At 35.8% G+C, this 21,525-nt stretch overlaps 2 protein-coding genes across 6 annotated transcripts in view; one reads left to right on the forward strand and one right to left on the reverse strand.

The window, feature by feature from the left end:
- The window catches only part of LOC105153034 (tubulin monoglutamylase TTLL4), a 167,942-nt gene that overhangs the window by 108,225 nt on the left and 38,192 nt on the right, over positions 1–21,525 (reverse strand). The window lies entirely within an intron of this gene.
- Positions 3,869–5,907, forward strand: LOC105153035 (uncharacterized). Its single transcript, XM_011067651.2, has one exon. The coding sequence runs from the start codon at positions 4,924–4,926 to the stop codon at positions 5,446–5,448; it is 525 nt and encodes a 174-aa protein (XP_011065953.1). The 5' UTR covers positions 3,869–4,923; the 3' UTR covers positions 5,449–5,907.

Here is a 21,525-nt window from a genome sequence, read left to right on the forward strand (position 1 = left end):
TTTTGTCAGCAATCGCAATTTTTTTATTTTGTTCTCTTTGTCCGAATAATTATCTTTGCATTATGTATTTTCTTTGAAATTATCAATCACTTGATATTCGATTAAAAAAAAGTATATTTGTTTCTAGTATTGCTTCTAATTTTTTTCTCCTCCACAAAAATAAATACTCAAAATAAAAGTAATTTATGTTACATTTGTTCTTGCAAATACTTTGTTTCTAGATAAAATAATGTCGACTTCCATAATATCCAATATATACTATACTTGCGATATGTTGTCGAAAAAAGATCCTATCTGCAGATGCCATAATAAATAAACAAAAGAAATTCACGTGTGCATTCCTCGAACCATCTTTTAGATGCATTCCGTAACGCCCGTTCAACCTGATTATTCAGGCGTTCGCGAATTCTTTTTCTCGTCGGTTAATGACGCGATAAGCGATACTATCGAGTGGCAGAATGCCAGGGGTAGCATTTTAATCAAGATTGTGTCATATCGCTCACCTCTAATGTTTGCTATGGTCAAACGTGAAGGGGATCGCACGTTCCACCTTCGGAATAATGTTTTATCTGATGAGACCCGCGACACTCGTCTCGCACGTGATTTGCATAATCTAATACCCTCGTCGGAGGCCCAGAATAAATATGCGAATATGACGCGTCGTTTCTGCGAGATTCAAAGCGATATAATTTGCGAGCGTAATAACAGCTTCGGGTGCTGCGTAATATTTTCAGCAAAAATATTAAGCAAAGATTTGTCTATATCTTTAGTTATTACAATATAAAGAAATTGCGACTAAATTCATAAATATAATATTGAATTAAAACGTACAGCCATCTTTTCGTTCAAAAGAACAAAAGATGCTTCCTTGTTTAAGAAAAAAAGTTAAAAAATAATTCATCACAACACTTTAATGAGTTTTCTAATACATAGTAAAATAAAACTTCAATAAAACTGATATTTAGGATCTTCCATATTTTCCAATATGGATATTATCGTTGACTTATCCAGACATAAATATATCAAATGGAACTACAAGTATATCAAGTCAATTCCGAATATATCAAGGGACAGTTTTGACAACCAAATGATTTGAATAATAGAGGTTCACTAGTTTTTCCCTCTATCATTTATATTTATTAATTCCGATAATAAAAACTAACATTCAGAAAACTGAAGTCGAGCGCGCCTATTTTCCTACCTACAGTCAGTTTGAATAATAAGAGCTCGGCTATGAGTTCATATATTTGAAACTGAGCGATGAACTTGCTCGTGCATTATATAAATAGAGTGCAGATAAACAGAGTTCTACTACAAACTTCGAAATTACAAAATCGAATATTATTAACGCCCGAGGAATTTATGCTGCTAATTAATGGATCAGAGAGATACGTGCTGCTCAACAAAGCACACGCATCTTCAATATTTATCATGCTGCACGCGCTCGTGACTTTTCGTTCCGTTAAACGATATGTCATTATCGACGATAATAAAATGTACGAGTATAAATTTCCGAACGGGAATGCATTGCATGCGTTGTTAAAATGGCAACGAAACGTTTCCAAATAGATGGTGTCTCCACATAGTGAACGAGAAAAACGAGATCATGAATTATTAATTTCACGTAAGACGCCTCCGAAACGACGTGAGCGTCCGCACGAAAACACGTGGGCGCGGCTTTAAATCAGGACACCGCGCGAATGGTCTCGAATTAATTAAAATTTGACGGTCGTATTAAGAAACCGGTTGTAAGATCTATCCGATCCAGCGATGAAGTTCCTGCGAGACGAGAACGAGTATTTCTTTCCAACGATTGCGAAGAGAACGAGAGAAATGAGATGAGCAATCCCTGAGGACTGTTAGAACAGAACGTCCGCGGATCTACTCGCAAACCGGTTTAAATTCACGATTAACAGGAAACGTGCGGAATTATCCGTTTCCTCAATTTTCATTAGAGAGTCGTCTGCTACCTACGAGCTAGAGACGTTCGAGTTGAAGTCACTGTTGCGATTGAATCAGTTAGATTCAGCAGATCGGCAAATATGACAATTATCTATGAATATATTGTTTTATGCTATTTGATTTCCTATGTTAATTGTACATGAATGGAAATAAGCGAGGTCTGAGCGCTTTTACGAGTTAATGTTGGTGTAATATTCAGCACGATACACTCCATTGACTTGGCTAGCACATAGATGAAACATATATATTAAGCAATCGATCGATATGCTTAACGATCCACGACGCTTTTAAATGCGTCATTTGTATGAAAGGTCGATGATTTTTCGGTTAAATGTAGAACAAGGCAAAAATTAAAGTTCGTCAAGTTCGTGAGTTAAAAAACGACACGATTGAAGGTGACATGCTATGTCAATAATATTTAATTAAATATTCCATAAACTTTCAAATCAAAGATAAGATCAAATTTGAATTGGAAATTATATACAAAGATTAACTAAGTAGAACATAAGCATAACTATTGAATATATGAATGCATGAATATTTTTATGTTTATATCTAATTTCAACTTATACCGATAAACATGAATTACAGTCTGCATGTTATTTTTAGTTTAAAAAAATATTTTCAACAACTAATAAAAAACCGACTGTTTACAATAATATATATATAATAAAAAGCGTAATATTTGCAGTACTTGTTGCTGTATATTAATTTTACAGTTAAAAATCTTCGAAAAAGACTATTCAGAATTTAAAAATAGAAAAATGATATCTTAACACAAAAAAAACAAATAAAATAACCCTTGCAAATCATAAAAGGTTCACCGCAGTCGGCAGTTTCAAGGCTCGCTTCACCTGCCTCAAACTATATTTCCGAAATGCAAGTGAAAACAAATAATACCCGAGTGTACCTGTCCTTCGAGGGAGCAAAGTTTGCCTGCGGCGTATGGCTATAACATGCCTGCCCCGCTCGACAGGACCCTCCACAACTCGATTTTCACCCTCGATAGGTTTCCACTGCTGTTCAGGTGCATCACTAAAACCTCCCTTAAATCTTCGCGTCGATGATTTTACATTTAAATCAATGCAAGTAGATCTCTTCCTTCCCCTCTCTACAATATAATTATTTGCAAGAATTGAGAACAAAAAATCCTCACAACATATATTCATTAACTTGTATACATTTATAGATTTATCTATCTGGTACTGACATATCCATAAAGTATCCGTATTCACCTGATGCTCGTATCATGAAACAGGTTGTAAAAAAAGTCTCACCCTGTAAAAAAAGTCAGCAATTCATAGGGTGCGAGGTGAAACAGAAAAAGTTCATCTCACAAAACTTTCAGACTTTTTTATGACGGTACAGCTAATGGACGTACCGTGATCGTGTCATGAAGACAAGGGGCCGAGTTTCGAGATAACAAAAAATCCGGTCGGAGGCGTATTTAATAGCGGGGGTTGCCGCACCTATCACGAGGCGTCTAGACGCTTCTCGGCTCTAAATCTCTCGTGCACAGTGGGGTAATGAAGGAAACCGGAGTACGTTATTACCGCACGTTAATTACTATAACTTACGGCTAGCTATACGCTAACCCTTTGACTTAAAAATTTTCAACAACGACCGTAGCATTATTCTTTCTGAACTGAGAGAATCATTTATCTAAAAATAAATTATTTGTTCAAATATTTATTTAAAGTACCTACTTACTAAATGGTTTCTAATAAAATATAGATATTTTGATATAATACTTTTTAATTCTAATTACACTTAAAAAAAAATTTAGAGATGATAAAAGATGTTAATAATATAAACAGTTAAAATATTTGCAGTCTTTTCCAATTAAATTTATACATAAGTAAAACTTTGTAAAATTTTGATTAAAATTATAATGTACAAAATTCTATAAAATTCTGTAGAACTAATTTCTTTCACCCCCGTCATCTGTAAAGAATCACACACGTAGGGTGTAGAATTTCTATATTGCAATGCACCGAGTCACGCTACTTTGCGTGGCGAAATTGAATACACAATGTGATGATTCTATATTAACTCTTACACGAGTTGATATAATAAATGTGAATCTAACAATCGACTAATCCGTAATTAAACTGAGCTTTTACTGAGCTTTCTCCGCTCGTATCATTATCTCTATTATCGCCGATGTTGTATACAATCAGTCAACTTTATCATCCTCAAACCACATCACTTTCTATGTTAACAGCAAGGCGCAACAAGTTGGATATTCTATATTCAGTGTAAAGCCGATGACAAAATCCGTCTTACCTCACGCAAGCTCGCGTGACGCGCACGAACGTGTCGCGACAGGTTCGAACCAGTCTCGAAGGAGCAACACCACCCCCTTTATAAATCCGGACTCTATCCTAGAAAAAGGGATCTCTCTAGAAAAAAAACCTAAGAAATCGGAGTCACGCGGAACAAGAAAGCAAGGATTCACCATGTAGAAGGTCGAATGGGGGTGATCACGGGGGTGTGCGCGCACGTGTATGTGTATTACGAAGGGGCCCCTGCGAGCAGGGTGCTACAAGGACTCGAGATAGGTGGTGGGCGATCGGGCGGTGAAGGCGGAGGAGGGAGAAGACCGGCAGATGGTCGGCGTGGACCCCGACGTGGGAAGCTCCGAATTCTCCGAGTTCCCACAGCCAGAGTGCACCTGCCTTCCCCACTCTGTCACCCTGTGCAACCTCGACGGGGCTATATAAGGACGGGGTTGCTCGTACTAAGGTACCATTCGCTCACTAGCCTCTCGCTTCAAAGCGACTTGCTCGAAAGCACATCCTTCGCTTTCAAGTTCTCCCGCCAAGTTCCTATCGAACGACAGTTCGTCCCACGTGTTCCGAGTTCCGACAGTTCGGAAGAAACCGGTTCAGTGTACCGTGGTTCGAAAGAGAAGAGAGATAGAGAGGGATCAGGAGAAAGAGAGAAGGAGAGAGAAGAAAGATGGCCACTATCACGAGCGAACAAGCACTCTTCGACTTCGAGCTCAACGACGTGTTCGAGAACGAGCTCAATGATAATCTCTACAACCTGAAGATGTCGGAAGACAAGGCCGTAAGCAGCCGCAAAAGCAGACGCATGCTGAAGCCGCTGAAGCCGTTGCTACGTATGTTGAAGAAGCGCACCAGCAGTTATGTCAAGAACAATAACAAACGTCAAGAGGCCATGCCTCAGGTGGAGATCTTCAGCGAGGAGATCGAGAACCAGAACAACGCCAACGAGGCACTGGAGCACAGGCTCTTGCAAGAGCTACGGGATGCCGAGGAAGGAGCTGCCATCACCGTCTGCCTTGACGGACAGATGACCGTCGTGCCGGTTGTGCCTGGTCAGTGCTACGTGCCGGTGCATTTCGCTCACACCCACGCCGGCGACTTCTACTGGACAACGCTCAGCATGGCCGACAGAGACCTGTGCTATAAGGAGCGCGCCTTCTCGCAGTACCAGCTTCCCGAGGTGCAAGTGGCGTGAGGTGTCGTCATCGAGAACGACAGCATCTACCTCAAAGGCGAATCACCCGAGCTGATTATTCGAGATTCGCTGACCTTCTTCCTACGGAAGCGTCCTCGAGATCGAGGACTGACACTGTCAATCGAGTCGTGAGGCGACAACGATAGATAGACATTTCGAAACTGTGATCGTTAGATTATATTATGTAGCTATAGCACATTGACATTTGACTGATCGAGGAACATTCCTTGTAGATAAAAATTGATATGTCAAAGAGAAAGAGACGCGTTCTATTTTTTTTTTCTTTTTACATTGCGGCAACACTTGTCGCATTTGTGATATTTGTACCTATTATATGTATACACATTTATAGAGTGTTTATTTCAAGATTGTGATATCGGCTTTAATGTCAGCAAGTATCGCTGATTTTCCTATTTGTCTTCCAATATGTTTGTTTAAAATAAATGTTACTCATAAGCATATCTCGTGTCAATTAATCTTCCCTTTCATCTTAATCTTAAGACAATAATTTTAAGAATATCGTAGAAATCTTAAATCTTCTTTATTCTTTTAATTAAAATATACTTCTTAATCGCAAAGAAAAACACATTTATCGTAAAAGAGATACTCAAACAGCACTTTTAAATTCAACTGACATTCTTAAAAATCGTTTTATCGTGTCACAAATCAAAATTCAAAATAAGAATCCGAATATTAAATTTATTAAATATTATTTTCAGAAACATTTTTCTTTCAAAGGAATTTTTATAAAGCTCATTAAATTTAACAATCTGAAAATGGTTCAAGAATTCCAAACGCTAACGTATAAGATTTGACTAGGCACTTAAGAGAAGTTCGAAGAAACGTCGGACAAAACTATTTCATCCACAAAAGCTAAGTGGGAGGAAGATTTTAGGCGGGAAACCTTCCTCAAGGTGAGTACATGGAGTTATGTATTCGAAGAGATTGTAATTTTCAAGTGTGATTACAAAGAATTTCTATGACAGAAATTTTAAATTAATTTTTTCTACATTTTATAAATTATTCACTACAAAACAGAGTTATCATTGCTACATCAATGTTTTATTTCTACATCAATAAAATAGTTCTAATCAATTGTGTTTTTAAAACAAGTGAATTATAGAGATACACAATATTGAACTTCTTTTGTAATAAATTCGGAAATAAAAAAAAAATAAAAAAACGTAGACAATAGTTCATTTGACCGAAAATGCTGCAAAGATATGATCGACATTATGCACATGTGTTATCCATATGTGACAGACACATGTCCACTGTGTGGGGGTAGGTAGGGTGTGTTCAAGTTCACATGATTTTCTACAGTGGACACGGGGATAGAATCTCGACCCTTCGGAAGATAATAAAAGATACCACGATCAGTAACCATACATTGGAATATAATAGAATAATCGGAGGGGTGAATAATTTGCAAATTATACGATAGACCTGATCGAATTTAATTTACTTAATAGAGACATTCGATCGTGAAATATCTTGATATCACCTGGCACCATAATAATTTATCAATAAAAAATAAATAAGCATATTATTTACAAGAAGCAATAGCTTATTGCTATATTATTTATTCAAATACAAAAAAAGCGATGAATAATATATGCACGATTTTTTATATCTTCATACATTAACTAATATTCTATATTTTTATAAAACGTAAATTCTCTAATTAATACACTCGTTAATTAAATAATAAATATATAATATCGAAGCTCATGCTATGCTACCTTTTTTAATTAAAAAATCAATAAAAACGCACTGCTAAAAATGATTAAATTAATAAACTTTTAAAATAATTTTTTACTTTATTTATTTTATATAATTATATACGAATTAGTTAAATGATTCATCGATAAATTAGCTTATACAAAGTGACTTATAGTGAAAAAAAATTATTTACAATCTTCCCTTGATATTAGGATAGATAGGTATCAGCCTGTAGGCAAGCAACTCTTCGGACAACCCTGCATTTGATGCAGGTTTGCACCCGGGTTGGAGGGGCAAAAGCTTTCTTTAGCGTACAGTTCTACTTAAAGGAGGTCAGGAACGACGTGGCGACATTGTAAAATAACTCCTTAAGGCCCGCCCGGAATGTATCAATTACGTGAGTTATTTTCACCGGCGGCGTCGCAACATCGTATCGATTAAATAAATTAATTCATTATCCTGTTACTGTTACTCCCTCCCTCTGTTTTTCCATCCATACCACGTTCTCTCACCTCATTTACGGTCGTCTCACGGCTATCCGGACCGTGTAAATTGGTCGAAACAAGTATTTCGCAAACGTTCGATAACCCTTTTTCGTAATTACAGTGATTAAAATGTCCGCGTAAGAATTTTTCCTCGTACGAAATCGGCCTTGTCGAATAATATTCACACGACGAAATACTTCGATTTGCATTCATACAAGATATCCAAAAGTACTCGAGATATTCGTGAATTTGTACAACGGAAGAATTCATTACGATGTTATCTCAATTCGTCTCTTGCTATCTCATATCGTCAAACGTCAATTCGTTTACTTATATATAAGATTATAAATCAATATTTATAAAATTTTATTTTATTAATTAAAAATCGGTCTATAGTGAAAAAATAAAATTATTAAAAATTTGTAAATTATGTATATTTCTGAAAAGAATACTTCGTACAATGCAGAGATTAAAATATACGAAAGTAATCTTATTAAGTTGTTTTAATTAAGTTATTTTGATTAAAAAATATCAGAATAATACGATAAGAAGCGGTAGTTATTAATGGGTATGACTTAAAGAATTGTATATTCAATTCCGTATAGATACAAAAACGATCTATCTTTCATACTTTCTTTTATCGTATTACTTTCTCGCAATCCTATTAAAAAAGGATAGTCGAAAAAAGTAATCGGAATAGACAGATAACTTTACTTTTCCTGAAAGTCACGTAACCGTAAAACATTCACTATTATTTACAAAAGTATAATATTCTTTTATTTATTAACGTCGTCAGACTCAATTTTAAACAAAAATAAGTTTCTTTGTACACATAATAAACATTTCATTCAACACAAAAATAATCATCAGTTTTCCATATTTCTATTTTATCAATTCAAATATTTAAGAACAAAATATAATATGCAGATTAAATATGTCATGTATAGATATAACATAATATACCGAGTGATAAGAGACATATTCTAAAAGGGCAAAGCACTCTCTACCAGCAGCGAAAGTAATAATCCGGTTGCACGTTGGCAAAACCGTGTGGTTTGATGACGAACAATCGTCGCTACTTTCTCGGTTGACATTTCTCAAAGCGAGGGGGAAAAAAAACACGTGTCGCGCGGAATCAGCCACCACTTCCTCCCGCATAAGTACGGTCGATAGTCGTCGGCCTTTACTGTCCTCCGCGGAGTGAATGGCGCGGCGCCGCGTACCTCCCCTCCTCGTCGCGGTGACCCGCTCGTGCCAGCGGAACGCTCGCTCGCGCTACTCGCTCATTCCCACGGCCTCGATATCGCTGCATTAATGCGAGTCGGCGCACACGCGCGCGCGCACGCACGCGATCTCCCTCGTGCGCGCGTGTCAAGCCGGATCCAAATCGAGCGAGCGAATACGAACGAACACGAATGAACAGCTCGCTTCAACGAGCACGAACGTTTCGAGCAAATTGTTATTTCTGTTTATTCGAGATTGCTTTTGTCTGCTTTCGTTTCACGTGTACCAGGCAATTTAAAAAAATTACACGAAACAATGCTTCGATAACTAATCTATGAATCATTCATCGAACTTGTTCGTCGTATTGCTCGATAATCATTAACTGTTCGTAGGAAACAATCGCGTTTTCTCCTAACATTTGTCACGATCGCGTTTCGAATAAGGTAATGATACGTACACAACGGCTATCGGCTCTAATCTCGACCGTGCGAGCATAAACAAAGATTCATGCGCGAAAACAACAGTAACCGTAACGGCAATTTAACTTGTCCGTTTAATTTCCAGTTAGTCAGCTGAACTAACTGGAAGTTGCTATTTAATCTAAGAAAGATAATTACTTTTTGTTGAATATTTCAAATATCTAAAGGGATAATATTATCTCCTCTTTAGATATTTGAAAATATTCAATAAAATAATTATCAATATTCGATTGAAGGTATCACGTAACTTTTCTTGGATCAAATGGTGATAGTCCGACATATTATTCTGCATTAATCAAAATAAATAAATTATTTTCAATGAAAAGTACGAGGACGATGCAAGAAGTATGTACTGACAGAAAAAATGGTTGCAATTATCATAATTTAATTATAATTTTTAATCATTTTCGATCTATATATTTCTTTACCAGAACTATAAATATAATTATTATTACTAACATTATTGTAGCAATAATTATAAAAAAGAAGCTACCACCAATCATAATTATTTATCACACAATAATAACTAATAATATCAAACACTTCTCTCAGTGTCAATCAGCATTAAAATAACAATCATTACTCATAAATATCACAAGGCAACGATTTCGAATTTCTATTCTCTGTTGATCTCTATTTCGAATGTATAAATTACTAGAAATAGCTAGGTGAAAGATAGACGATATCGCGAATTTTTCATCGCGAAAGCCAACCAATTGTACTAAATTGTAACCGCAAAATGTTCGCAGGAAATGATTGTACTTTCTCTCAGTACTTGTCGCGATCGCCTTTCGATAAGAAACGCGACGACATGCGGAGTCGACCGCGACACTATGTACCTACCAGCTCGAGACTTGGCATTCAAGTGGGAAGGACGGCGACCTTGTGTAAACACAACGCACTGTACGTCGCAATAAACCCCAAGGACGTATGAATTGTCGTCTCAAAATGTTCAATGTATAAAAATGTTATAAAAATAAAATCTTATCAAATACACGAGCGAAAATATGGATGACTATGAATAAAATCCTAATACACACACACACACGCACACGCACACGCACACACACACACACACATAAGTACACGTTGACAATGATTCTTAATACAACGTTTATAAATTCTTACCAAAGTCGAAAAATTTCAGAAGTAAACAACATTCACATAAATCTTTATGGTAAAGTAAAATTTCAAATGAGTATCTCAGAAGCCAAATTGATGATTCCTCATTCCTTGTAAATTATTTTTCAAATTTATAGTACCACATATTAATTTTTGTAACTTTGTTATTTCTCTTTTGTTATTGTATTTTATCGACATCCTTGCCAATAATTCTTTAAATTATATTTTCTAAAAATTAAGTTGCTAATATTTTTAAATTATAAAAATAAGAAAATTAATTAAGGCAAAAGTATGAAACTTCATCTGCGACTGAGATTACATTTCTATTATACATTTTGATTTAATATAATGAACGATAAATAAATCATATATCACGATTAAACAGTCAGGAAATGAGCCATTCACGAAATTTGTCTAACACCCGTGCGTTAATTGGCACTCACTCTAAATCAGTCGTCAATAATTACGCAAAGGAAGGGAACACACGCCAGTTTCAGCTGCCAAGAGATCTCGCTGTCGACGAACGAACGGCAGCGGTGAAAAAGAGCGAGCGCTTCTTTCGCGGTTGGATGAGGAGGCGAAAGAGAGCAGGAATGAAATTGGCTCGTGACTAATGCCGTTCGTCATGGATGATCGCGAAGCGTGCTTGCGCCATTCCCGTGCCAATCCCGCGACGCCATTCACGGGAAAAGAAAAGGAAGACTCGAATTGTCCCCTCGGCGCGTACGCGACCTCTTCGAGCCGAGCACGTCGCAAGACCTCTTTAGAGCGGCGAAAGCAATTGAAATAGACGACTGTTGCATAATGATGTATCGATAAATAGCGTGATCGTTCAATGACGAACTATTTGTGAAAAACGAATAATTAATTATCGAGGAAGCCGTGCACAATTCGATGATCTAATGTCAAATAGCAATTACGAAATCAATAGAAGAATCCTAGCGTGCGCTAGAATTTTTAAAGTTCCAAGCGAAAAGATACAATTTTCGTTAATTATTAAAAGATAATTAAATTATTAAAAATTATTAATGTTATTTCCAATGTTATAAATAAATGTAATAGATATTATTTCAGCATACATTTAAAAAATATTTTTTATATTTTTTATAGCTAAACTAAAGTTACATTTTAATAAAATCTCGCTGCACGAAATAAAGCTTAAAAGCAAATACGCTATTAATTTGTTGCGATTTGCTTCGTTTATCTTTAATTAGCTTTTATTTAATTTAATTATAATTTTTTTTCATATATTTTGATATCTCCTTGATGGTTTTTGTTGACAAATAAAGATTAAAGATCTTCTGTAACAGCAAAGTAATTGAGTTGAATGCTGTGATTCCATAATCCGAGATAGAAAGAAAGGTAGAATAATCTCATTCTTGCTTATTTATCGTTAAAGTGAATTAACGTAAGTTAAAAAAACGTTAACAGGATTATCTTGCGAAAGTAAAAAAAACCGATAATGTATTCGTGGATTCTACGTTAAGAACGATTTCTCAACCATTAATCTGGAATAAACATTAAATATAATAAAAATATAATATAATATAATACATAATATAAAATATAATAGTCCTGCATTTAATCGTGCATGTCAAAAATTATGTTTCGATATTAATTTATCCGATCGAAACGATTAAAACGTAAGAGAAATGTAGCAAGTTAGAAATTTTAACTTGACTTGTAGAGATACATATAAAATAGAAAAATTACAAAAAAAAATAGAAACTAAGAAATCTTTTTGCAGTATACGATAAACGATAACTTCAAACGGTATTAAATATCTTAAAAAAAGAAGAGATAGTTCTTGAGAAAATTGTTTTTGATAAAAGAAAGTAATTATAGGTGTATCTTTCGGAAAATTTGTTACAGACATCATTAGTTCTATTACAATTTTCAGACTAATTGGCGATGTTTCCAGGCAATTTCTAACTCTTGAGATTATCTCTGGAGATTAGGAACGATTAACAGTTCAGATATTTGCGTCGACGTGATTAAGGGCTAACAGGAAGCTCGTATCTCAAGGTTATCACTCGATATATCATTTTCGCGTAGCACCGGGGCAACACGTTGCAGTGCGATAAATGTGAAGGCAAGCAGCGCGAGATGTAGTCGGCGATTAGCTCCGCGTTCCAATATAGAAAAGATAGAAACCACGAGAGTCAAGCGTATCTTTTACGCACGTTCTTTACGCATTCGATCGTAAATTTATTTGTTTTCTTGCCGTTTCTACAGTCAACAACAAAATTCAAGGAGACCTACCTGAGAAAGCAATCGCCCTCATGACATACGAATCCGCGCAATTAAAACCGGCGTGACGGCCGCTGATAATTAATTATACGTTTACCAATGACGTCAAACGCAAGGAAATGTCTGTCAAATCTTTAACATAGTAAATGTAATTCAAAGTAAAAGCATGCGTACAAGCAGAAACCGGTCTCAAGGAAAAGTTTAAATCACAGACAGATCATGATTTTTGTCAATTAATTTAAAAAAAATATGTATTTAAAGAGCTAATTGACTCTTCGATACTATTCTCAGTATGGCATACAATTTCTTTTCGAATTTTTGTTCACTTTATATTATATTACCATTTTTTTTATTAATGAAAATCATTTGCTTCTTTAATGGTTTCAATTAAAAGCAAAAATTTGTTACATGTTTATTTTTGTATTGTGTTGCAAAATACAGTATGGCACCGAAAGGTATAATGCGAAACGTATAATTATAATTTTATATAATTTTCATAATTTTGAGATTCGATTTTGCAACAGGCTCGAATATACATTATCAATATATTAATTTTCCATGAAACGCGTTAAGCAATATTTATGCGTACACGTGCCTTCACCATAGTGCGCACGGTTAGATGCAAATTAAATTCGCGCCATCACCGTCTCGAACGCATTAATTAACGCACTTGTTCGGAGGAAGTTAGACAAGTTCGTGGACTTGATTATCACTTTATATCCTTCCAACGTTCCAACGCGAATTACTGGATGTCAAGTATTTCAATATGCGAATCATATGTGCTTTAAAGATTTCTGCGATTAAATTTTTCTATCGAGCGTGATTCTATCAAAACCATATTAATATTCAATTCCTCCTGTAATTTACTGAAAACGTTGCAACGACATAACTAGTATCTAATGAATGCAGCATTGATATATCACATTAGTATGTATTTATTTTATATTAAGGCATTGATTATACTAGATATGATATCAGACGTTTTTAATAATGTTATACAGAATTGCTAATTAAATACAATAGGATTATATAAATACGGTTTATTTTCCCATCAATTTAAAAAGTGGTTTTATCTCTGTAGGTATCTTATCTCTCGACGGCTTTTTTGAGAAAATCCGTACTAAAGGATCCTGTTTTCATATTGAATTATTGACAAATATCGATTCAAACATGCAATTTCAGTTAGTATGCCCGTACACGCGCAATTATGACCTTCATTAATGCTGCGTGTGAAAAATCGCGGCTTTCGGGAGATAATTACTTACGACACCCGATGCAATGTGTCATTAAGTATGGAGACGGGATTAATGCGGATCAATTTAAAACATGATTGCAATTTGAATTGAGTACCACCTGGTTGTTTATGCATGATTTTGAAAAATCGAGGTTAATCGCGCACGTTTAGTAATTACGTTCCGATACGTGGCTTTGCATGCATCAAAATCTTACATGCATCTCGAGCTGGCACCTTTTAATTCGCAATTACAATCGATCGAGTCGATACTACCTATTGCCGCGTCCTTAATCTATATAAATATGAAAGTTACCTTATTAATCATCTGTCTCACGCCAATCGCGTTACAAGGATTATTTGTCGAATTTGTCTCATGTTTCATCAAAGATGAAAACGACGATACAAAGAAATGATATATAATTATTATACAAAAAATATGTGCATGTAAGATTAATATATCCTCGACAGATATAAACAGAGCATACGTCACGATTCGTATCATGTATCATATTTCACAAGTGGAAATAGAAGATAGAATCTACATAAAATTCCATAACTAATCATGTGTTTTTTACGAAGATATTAATAAGGTATGAAAAAATATAAAACAAATAAAATGTCATTAATTAAAAGTTATTATAGAAAATTATGGTTTTGAGATTTAAAGTGTCTTTTTTTTCCATAAATATATAATGTTTCTTTTATATATTATAAGCTAATACAAACGATCAACATTGTTCCATTTGCTCGCGAGTGTCGAGACCTTGGGTTCAGATTTTTGAAAACAGTAAATAATTGCACCTGGCAACTTGAGCGCGAAAGAAAAAAATGAAAATTTTATGCTTCAGTTGCGTCTTTGTTCCATGCAAAACTCCTGCAAAGTGGTAGTTACACGCTGCAACAAATGTTATCGTCGCGTTGACTACAAAAATTTCGCGCCGTTCGAATGCAATAAGCCGTAAAAGTAATTGATCCTTTGGCGAAGATAATAGCATCTCATTCTCCATTCCCTCCTCTTTTTCTTCGACAATAACTGAGAGTATAGTCAATGAGATAATAAAGTTATCATATCCTCGAAAAATATTTTATACAATTGCTTGTGCAAATTTGACTAGCAGATACAATAAAATATGCGATATGACAGGGATATGACAAAGACATTTTTAACATCACTTCAATCCAAGATTACAATTTGCATATTCCAACAAACAAATGATAACGAGATTCCACATAATATTTATAGTCTTATGATAATTTCGACGGGCAAGAAGCGAAAGCAGGTTTTCGCGTAACATCGGCCACGTGGATTATGACACGTCGACGAAACATTTTAGAATAAATTGATACGTATATAGAATGTCCCGAAATTCACGAATCAAAATACTATAGTAAGAAAATTTTCAAAAAATGAAATAAAGTAATTTGTAAATTTTTATTTTAATTAATAGTTTGTGAAATAAGAAATATTTAAATATGGTCAATTTATATGGATTACGTTTAAATGTTGAAGTGTTTACTAATTCACACAATATACTATAATATACAAGTGCTGCAATATACGGAGTAAGTTGTAAGCCATAAAAAATTGACTTATCATATGTGAAGAAAATAATCGACTATATAATTGATCAATTTCTTACGAATTACTTCGCATATTGTAGACGACGCATAATACCTACTGCCGCACGCACAGTATATGGAAGTGGTCGTAATATAATCTGTAATTATTGCTTATATTAAAGTATTAATTATAAAAAATATTAATTAAAAATTATTATAGAAATATATAACATACGTGTTATATACAGGGTGGGCCATCTATTGGTACGTTTTTGAATTTCGTCGTATGGCAACACCGAACGAGCTACAGACCCGAAATTTTGACAGTTTATTAGTCATACCGTCCGCGGCACGAAACAACATGTTTTCTCTTGAAGAGCGTTTTGAAATTTTAAAAACTTATTTTCAAAGTCAGTGCTGTGTCGCCGAAACTGTACGAATTTTGAAAAGAAATATGGGTCGTGATAGAGCACCCACCGAAGGAGCTATACGCAAATTGGTGAGGAAAGTTCGTGAGAAAGGGATGTTAGTGGATGACATTATATTACGACTGTTTTGAGTGAAATTGGCGCCGAGGTAGTCCAAAATGTCATTAATAATTGGGGTGACCGAATGGCATACTGTAAGGCCAGTAGAGGGAGCCACATGAACGAAATCGTTTTTCATTCTTGACGCGGATACTTTTAGCTTCACAACAAAAAAAAAATTAATAAAAAATATCAATGTATGCTCATTTGATCGCATTTTTAAAAACGTACCAATAGATGACCCACCCTGTACATTCATATTCTCCTTTTCATAAATTAATATTCAGCTATCCGATCTTATATATGTTTTATTAACTCGTTTCAAGATTCATTTTGATTCCGTTTTGGAAAGATCCACGATTGAACGGTTCAATTCACATGATTCATCCGAAAGCATTCCAGGCAAACGAATTAGGAAAGATCATATGAGCGGATAACTGCGTTCGCTTTCATTAAGGCGAAGCGACACGCGTCCATCCAGGAGACTCAATAAAAATCGATCAAGCCGTTCTCGGTTAAGGAAAAGAAGACTTTGAATGGGGAAGAAGTGAGGGGCGGGACGGGGGGCGCAGAAAGATCGTACATACGTTCTTCCTATAATCTGACACTTTAACGAGCGTGGCGGCGGGAAAGACGGTGGCGGCTCTAGGCGTGTCACCGCCACGTGGACAGCCCGTGTCCGACGGACGAAACTTTCTCGGTCCGCGGCCTGCTCCCGGGCAACACGACTTCTCCTTCTCGGGGGCCTCCGGGTTTCTCGTGGGAACTTGAGACAGATGCGTCGCGCGTGAGAATCTCGGGCAGATGCGGACTTACGCACCTTCTCTCTCGAGTGCGCCACGCACTGCCTCGTATTTATAAGACGTACACGTACCGCGCGTAGAGTATAGGTAAGTGTATACGTGTAGGACATGCCGAAGCGGTATTATACGCCCGACCATAACCCGCTTACGGCTCTCGTCTCGTCTCGTCTCGTCTCGTCTCATCTCATCTCGTCTCGTCTCGTCTTGTCTCGTCTCGTCTCGTCTCGTCTCGTCTCTTCTCTTCTCTTCCATCCCGCCTTCTCCGCCTGACGACGTTCTTCTCTCTTTCTTTCTTCGACACGCGACTCCGCTTCTCTTTCTATTTAGCTCTCTCGGTGCGTCGTGATTGTAATAGAGGTGCCGCATCGGATCGCCGGTCGTGTGCACGGAACGTGTGCGGAACGTGGCTCTCCTTCTTCTCGCGCTGCCCTTTTTTTCTTTGCATTTCCTTCATATGATTCTAGGGGGACGCAGTCGATAGGGATTGGTAAGATACATTTGGACAAATTACCCATGTAATCGGACAAAATTGCAATCGAAAAATTTAATACAAATTAAACAAAAATCCAAAATTGACACTTGTTATTTTTAAGAATTGACGATATTTTGTTTCCTCGTGATTGGTTCATCCCTTCTTTAAATTTGTTGTTTTGTCTTGTTTTTTCCGTGCCAAGATAAGTTTTATCTAATTGACACGTAACAGACGAAAGAATATAAGAACACATGTAAATTACGTATCCATTGAAGATGATTCCGTTGAGAACCGAAACGTTTAGAAGAATTTTATAATTTGTAACAATATATATTTTTTTGCACAGACGACGTGCTTGACTCATTTAGCCTTTATACAAATTGTATTGAATTTATTAGTTCGCTGAGCCTTTAAAGTTTTAATTTTAATTTTAAATATAATTTTATTGTAATAAATTAGGAACAAAAATAGACAAAGTTATTTATAAGGTAATTAAGATAAAAACACTGAAATTACAACACTGAAAATAATTAAATGTTATATATTTCCATCGTACATTTCGTGCCATAGATCCCCAGCTATTATCTACTTTCTGTCGATAAAATATATTTTCAATCATCAACGCATCTTGCTGGCAATCGAAAGTTAATGTAAACACCACTAGTTAGAGAGTGTACATAAAATATAAAGTAATTTATATGGAGAGTCTCCGTTAGTCTCCGTTACTGAGTGTTTTCTTGAAGGAACCTTGATTCTTATCATGTATATTGCCTGAGGCAACGCCGTCCGTCAATAAATTCGGCATTCGCACACAACGAGCCTCTCACGTCGCCTCCTATAAATCCGCATGACGTCGTAAGCGGATACGAGGAAAACGTAACGGTATTTTCAACGTCGATTAAAGTCTCCGAACCGTTCCTCGTATAGGATTAAGATCCATCAGCACTTTTACGTGTCAGCTTTATTTTACATCACCGAATATCGTTATATCAATAATGTCGGAAGAACGTGACTCGAAATTTAAAAATAATTTTCAAAATGTTTTTAAACAAAAATTAAATATAGACCAATTGTGGGCCATCAAATGCCATCAATTTTGTAAAAATTCGCACTTTGGGGTATCAATTGAACAAACCTATGATAGATAATACAGAGAATCTTAAACATTTTTTTAGATTTTTTTTTAGATTGAACCTTAAACATTTTAAATTCTATATATATGTATATATAGAAAGAGAAAGAATATTTGCTACATTCTTCTGCGCGAATACAAATAACAAAACTACACTTAAGATATATAGTGGCAATCCATATCTTGCTACAAAACGATTTCTAGATCGTTAATTACGAACTGCAACAATTGGTCAATGACGACTTCAATAAGATGGCTGCTGAACTTATCGGATAATCCAACACTAGCCTGAGGAATCTGATAAAATATCACGACACTTGTAACACGCAAATATAGCCCGAAGTGGACGATGATTTATTACGTCAATGTAATTACTGCCGAGCATTCGTAGCGATACTTTCTTTGCAACACATAATTCGTGTCTGGCAAAGATCCCCGCAGCTACACTCGTCTTACTTACATGAAGAACATAATTATTCGAAATCCTTTGCGGAAATCGATCTCATCGCTCATTGACGCTGTTGAAATTTTGCAAAGAGAAACTGATGACACCATCGAGCGAATTTACGAGCGTCGCCACGTGACCCGCTTTCGTACATAAAATAGGCTTTATTTTTGGCTTTATTTCATGCCGAGAATACTCGACATGTATTACTGTGCTCTTTACCTATAGTAAGTGAAACCTAGAACTAGATATCAGAATATTTGACGCCGAAATATATAATATGTAATAAAATAAATAAAACCTCGAATCTTTATAAATAATAATTTAGATAATAATATCGTTCCACATTGAGAAAAAATATTTTTATTAACATAAAGGCTTGATTATTGAAATAATTTATGCCTTCACTTATGTTAGTGACAGCCCGTAATATAGACTTTAATTGTATCAACAGCATTTTTTCTCATCGCATGGATCATTAGATATTTATAAATATATTTGTAAGAAACTTAGCTTTGACAACAAAATTAATTTTTTTTCCAAAGTACTGAAAAATTAAAACTCAAATATAATTAAATCTCAAACAATAAAATCTTCAATTAATTTATAAGCAAAGACCGTTATTTGCTTATTTTTCTTAATATGGAGAGATACAGACGTCCTATTTCTTTTTTTACATCGCGTGTAACGAATGATTATTTCCGTTCTCGAGGTATTGGTTGGATTCGATGTGAGATCGGTCAAATGTCGAAAAATAACGCAAGGACCCGTGAAGTCACGAAATGAAATCGCGCGGCCCGAGGCGGAGAAGAATTCGCGCGCGGTCGGCATGGCAATGCGTAACAGTCGCAATTTGTAATCAAGATTTATACACGGACGAGCGGAACTTCCGGCCCGACTCCTGTACCTTTTACGCGCGGCAGCGACCCGGAGGCGAATCGAGTTGCCACTCGATCCCGAAAGTAAGCGGGGGCTAATGTTACGCCCGCTATAAGTCAGGTGCTGCATGCGGAGAGTAGCCACCTTTGAAGGTGGCAGAAACTCCCCACCTCCCGGCGAAAAAAGTCATCCTAAAGAACGCGAGCGGCCAGCATCCGCAGCGGAGATACGATGAATGGACACCGGATAACCCTTTCTCGTCCGATCTCCTCGAACCCGAACGACCGCCAACGAGCCACATGTACCGTCCGTAAAAAGCATACCGTACCTAACGACCGCACTTCCACGACTTTGATTTTCGGTAATCGTGAGAGGGAGTGAAAGCCTCTTCATGCTTCAATGTTTCTTCACTGAATATCACACAAAATTTCGATTCTTTTCAAGTTAAATAATAATCTATCGTTGGAAAATTATAAGAGATTATTTATAAGAGACCACCCTCAAATTCGCAATAGCGATGAATTTGTAAAATGTTAGTTTTCTAAAAATTCCGTACTAATTATATTTAAACAATTGAGTAAAATAAATTAGCTTTTATATAATGTAACTTATAATGCGATGAATGCTGTCATAGACTCAAGGCTTAATAATTAATAATTTAAGTTAAGTTACAAGATTTATACCTTTTATTTATATCATAATCCATTATTAAGCCTTGTATGTCTATGATATCTTTTGTGCCTCACATGAGCTACGTGAAAACTAACTTATTTTTCATCGGGATTTAATCTTTCATATAATTAGTGCGCGGTTCTTTCCCAAATCTTTCCCTTGCCACAGACAAGAAGAAAGATATGGGAATCTGTTACAGAAAGCGTAACAAAAGTAAAAAAAATCAAATCAAATATCGCGATGTAGCGCCACGTAAACTACTGTCTTGCTCCGGATTTCTGTGGAATATGGATGACGATCTAGAAATATCCTGCGGAAACGATTTTTATTCAAGACAAAAGTTAAAACCCGGATTTTAGTCCCTCTTTTTCAATCGAGATCTTTTCAATATCGCGCCTTTGAGTCTCGAGACGGAAGAAAAACAGAACGGTTACGAGTAAATATCGGGTCAAATCGTTAAAAAATCCTTTGACGTTTCTTGACAACGATCGTATGTTTTGGCAATATATTCGGCAACGTGTAATTTCCCGAGGCGCAAAATCCTCATGCCTGCAAAATATTTTACAAAGAACGATGTGAAGTGGCAAAAGAGAAGCTTACAATTAGTCAAAATCGGTAAAAAAAGAAACTCCCGTTAACGTGTGTATTCGCGTATTCGCGTTTGCGTTTAATGTTATTTTTGCAACAATTGAATAACGCATGATTACCGCAAATTACAAGGCAACCGGGCCCTGTCCGGCAGTAAATAAGGGATATTTTTTTCCTTTGCAATATTCGGACTCTTTGCGTTCACGAAAACAGGCTGTAAGTGATTGGTGTATAAGCGATTTGAACGATTTACTTGTCATTCTGATTGAAAGAGAATGTATTTGATTATACAGATTAATTTTTAACAATATAATTAGGTAACTGAATACGATATCCAGTAAAAAAGTAGCTCTTTCATCTCAATTAATTACAGCAAATACAGTTAGTGGCCAAATATTACTTCATTCAAATTTTTTTATTTTCCTACGTTAGTTTCGTAATTTCATATCTCTTGATCTCATATCTGATGATTTTAATAATAAG

Source organism: Acromyrmex echinatior, chromosome 15, assembly GCF_024713525.1.
Source record: "Acromyrmex echinatior isolate Ae372 chromosome 15, ASM2471352v2, whole genome shotgun sequence".
NCBI lineage: Eukaryota > Metazoa > Arthropoda > Insecta > Hymenoptera > Formicidae > Acromyrmex > Acromyrmex echinatior.

Bases quoted from the DNA above. Each gene is read 5' to 3' on its own strand.
- LOC105153035 (XM_011067651.2), top strand. From the start codon at position 4,924: ATGGCCACTATCACGAGCGAACAAGCACTCTTCGACTTCGAGCTCAAC.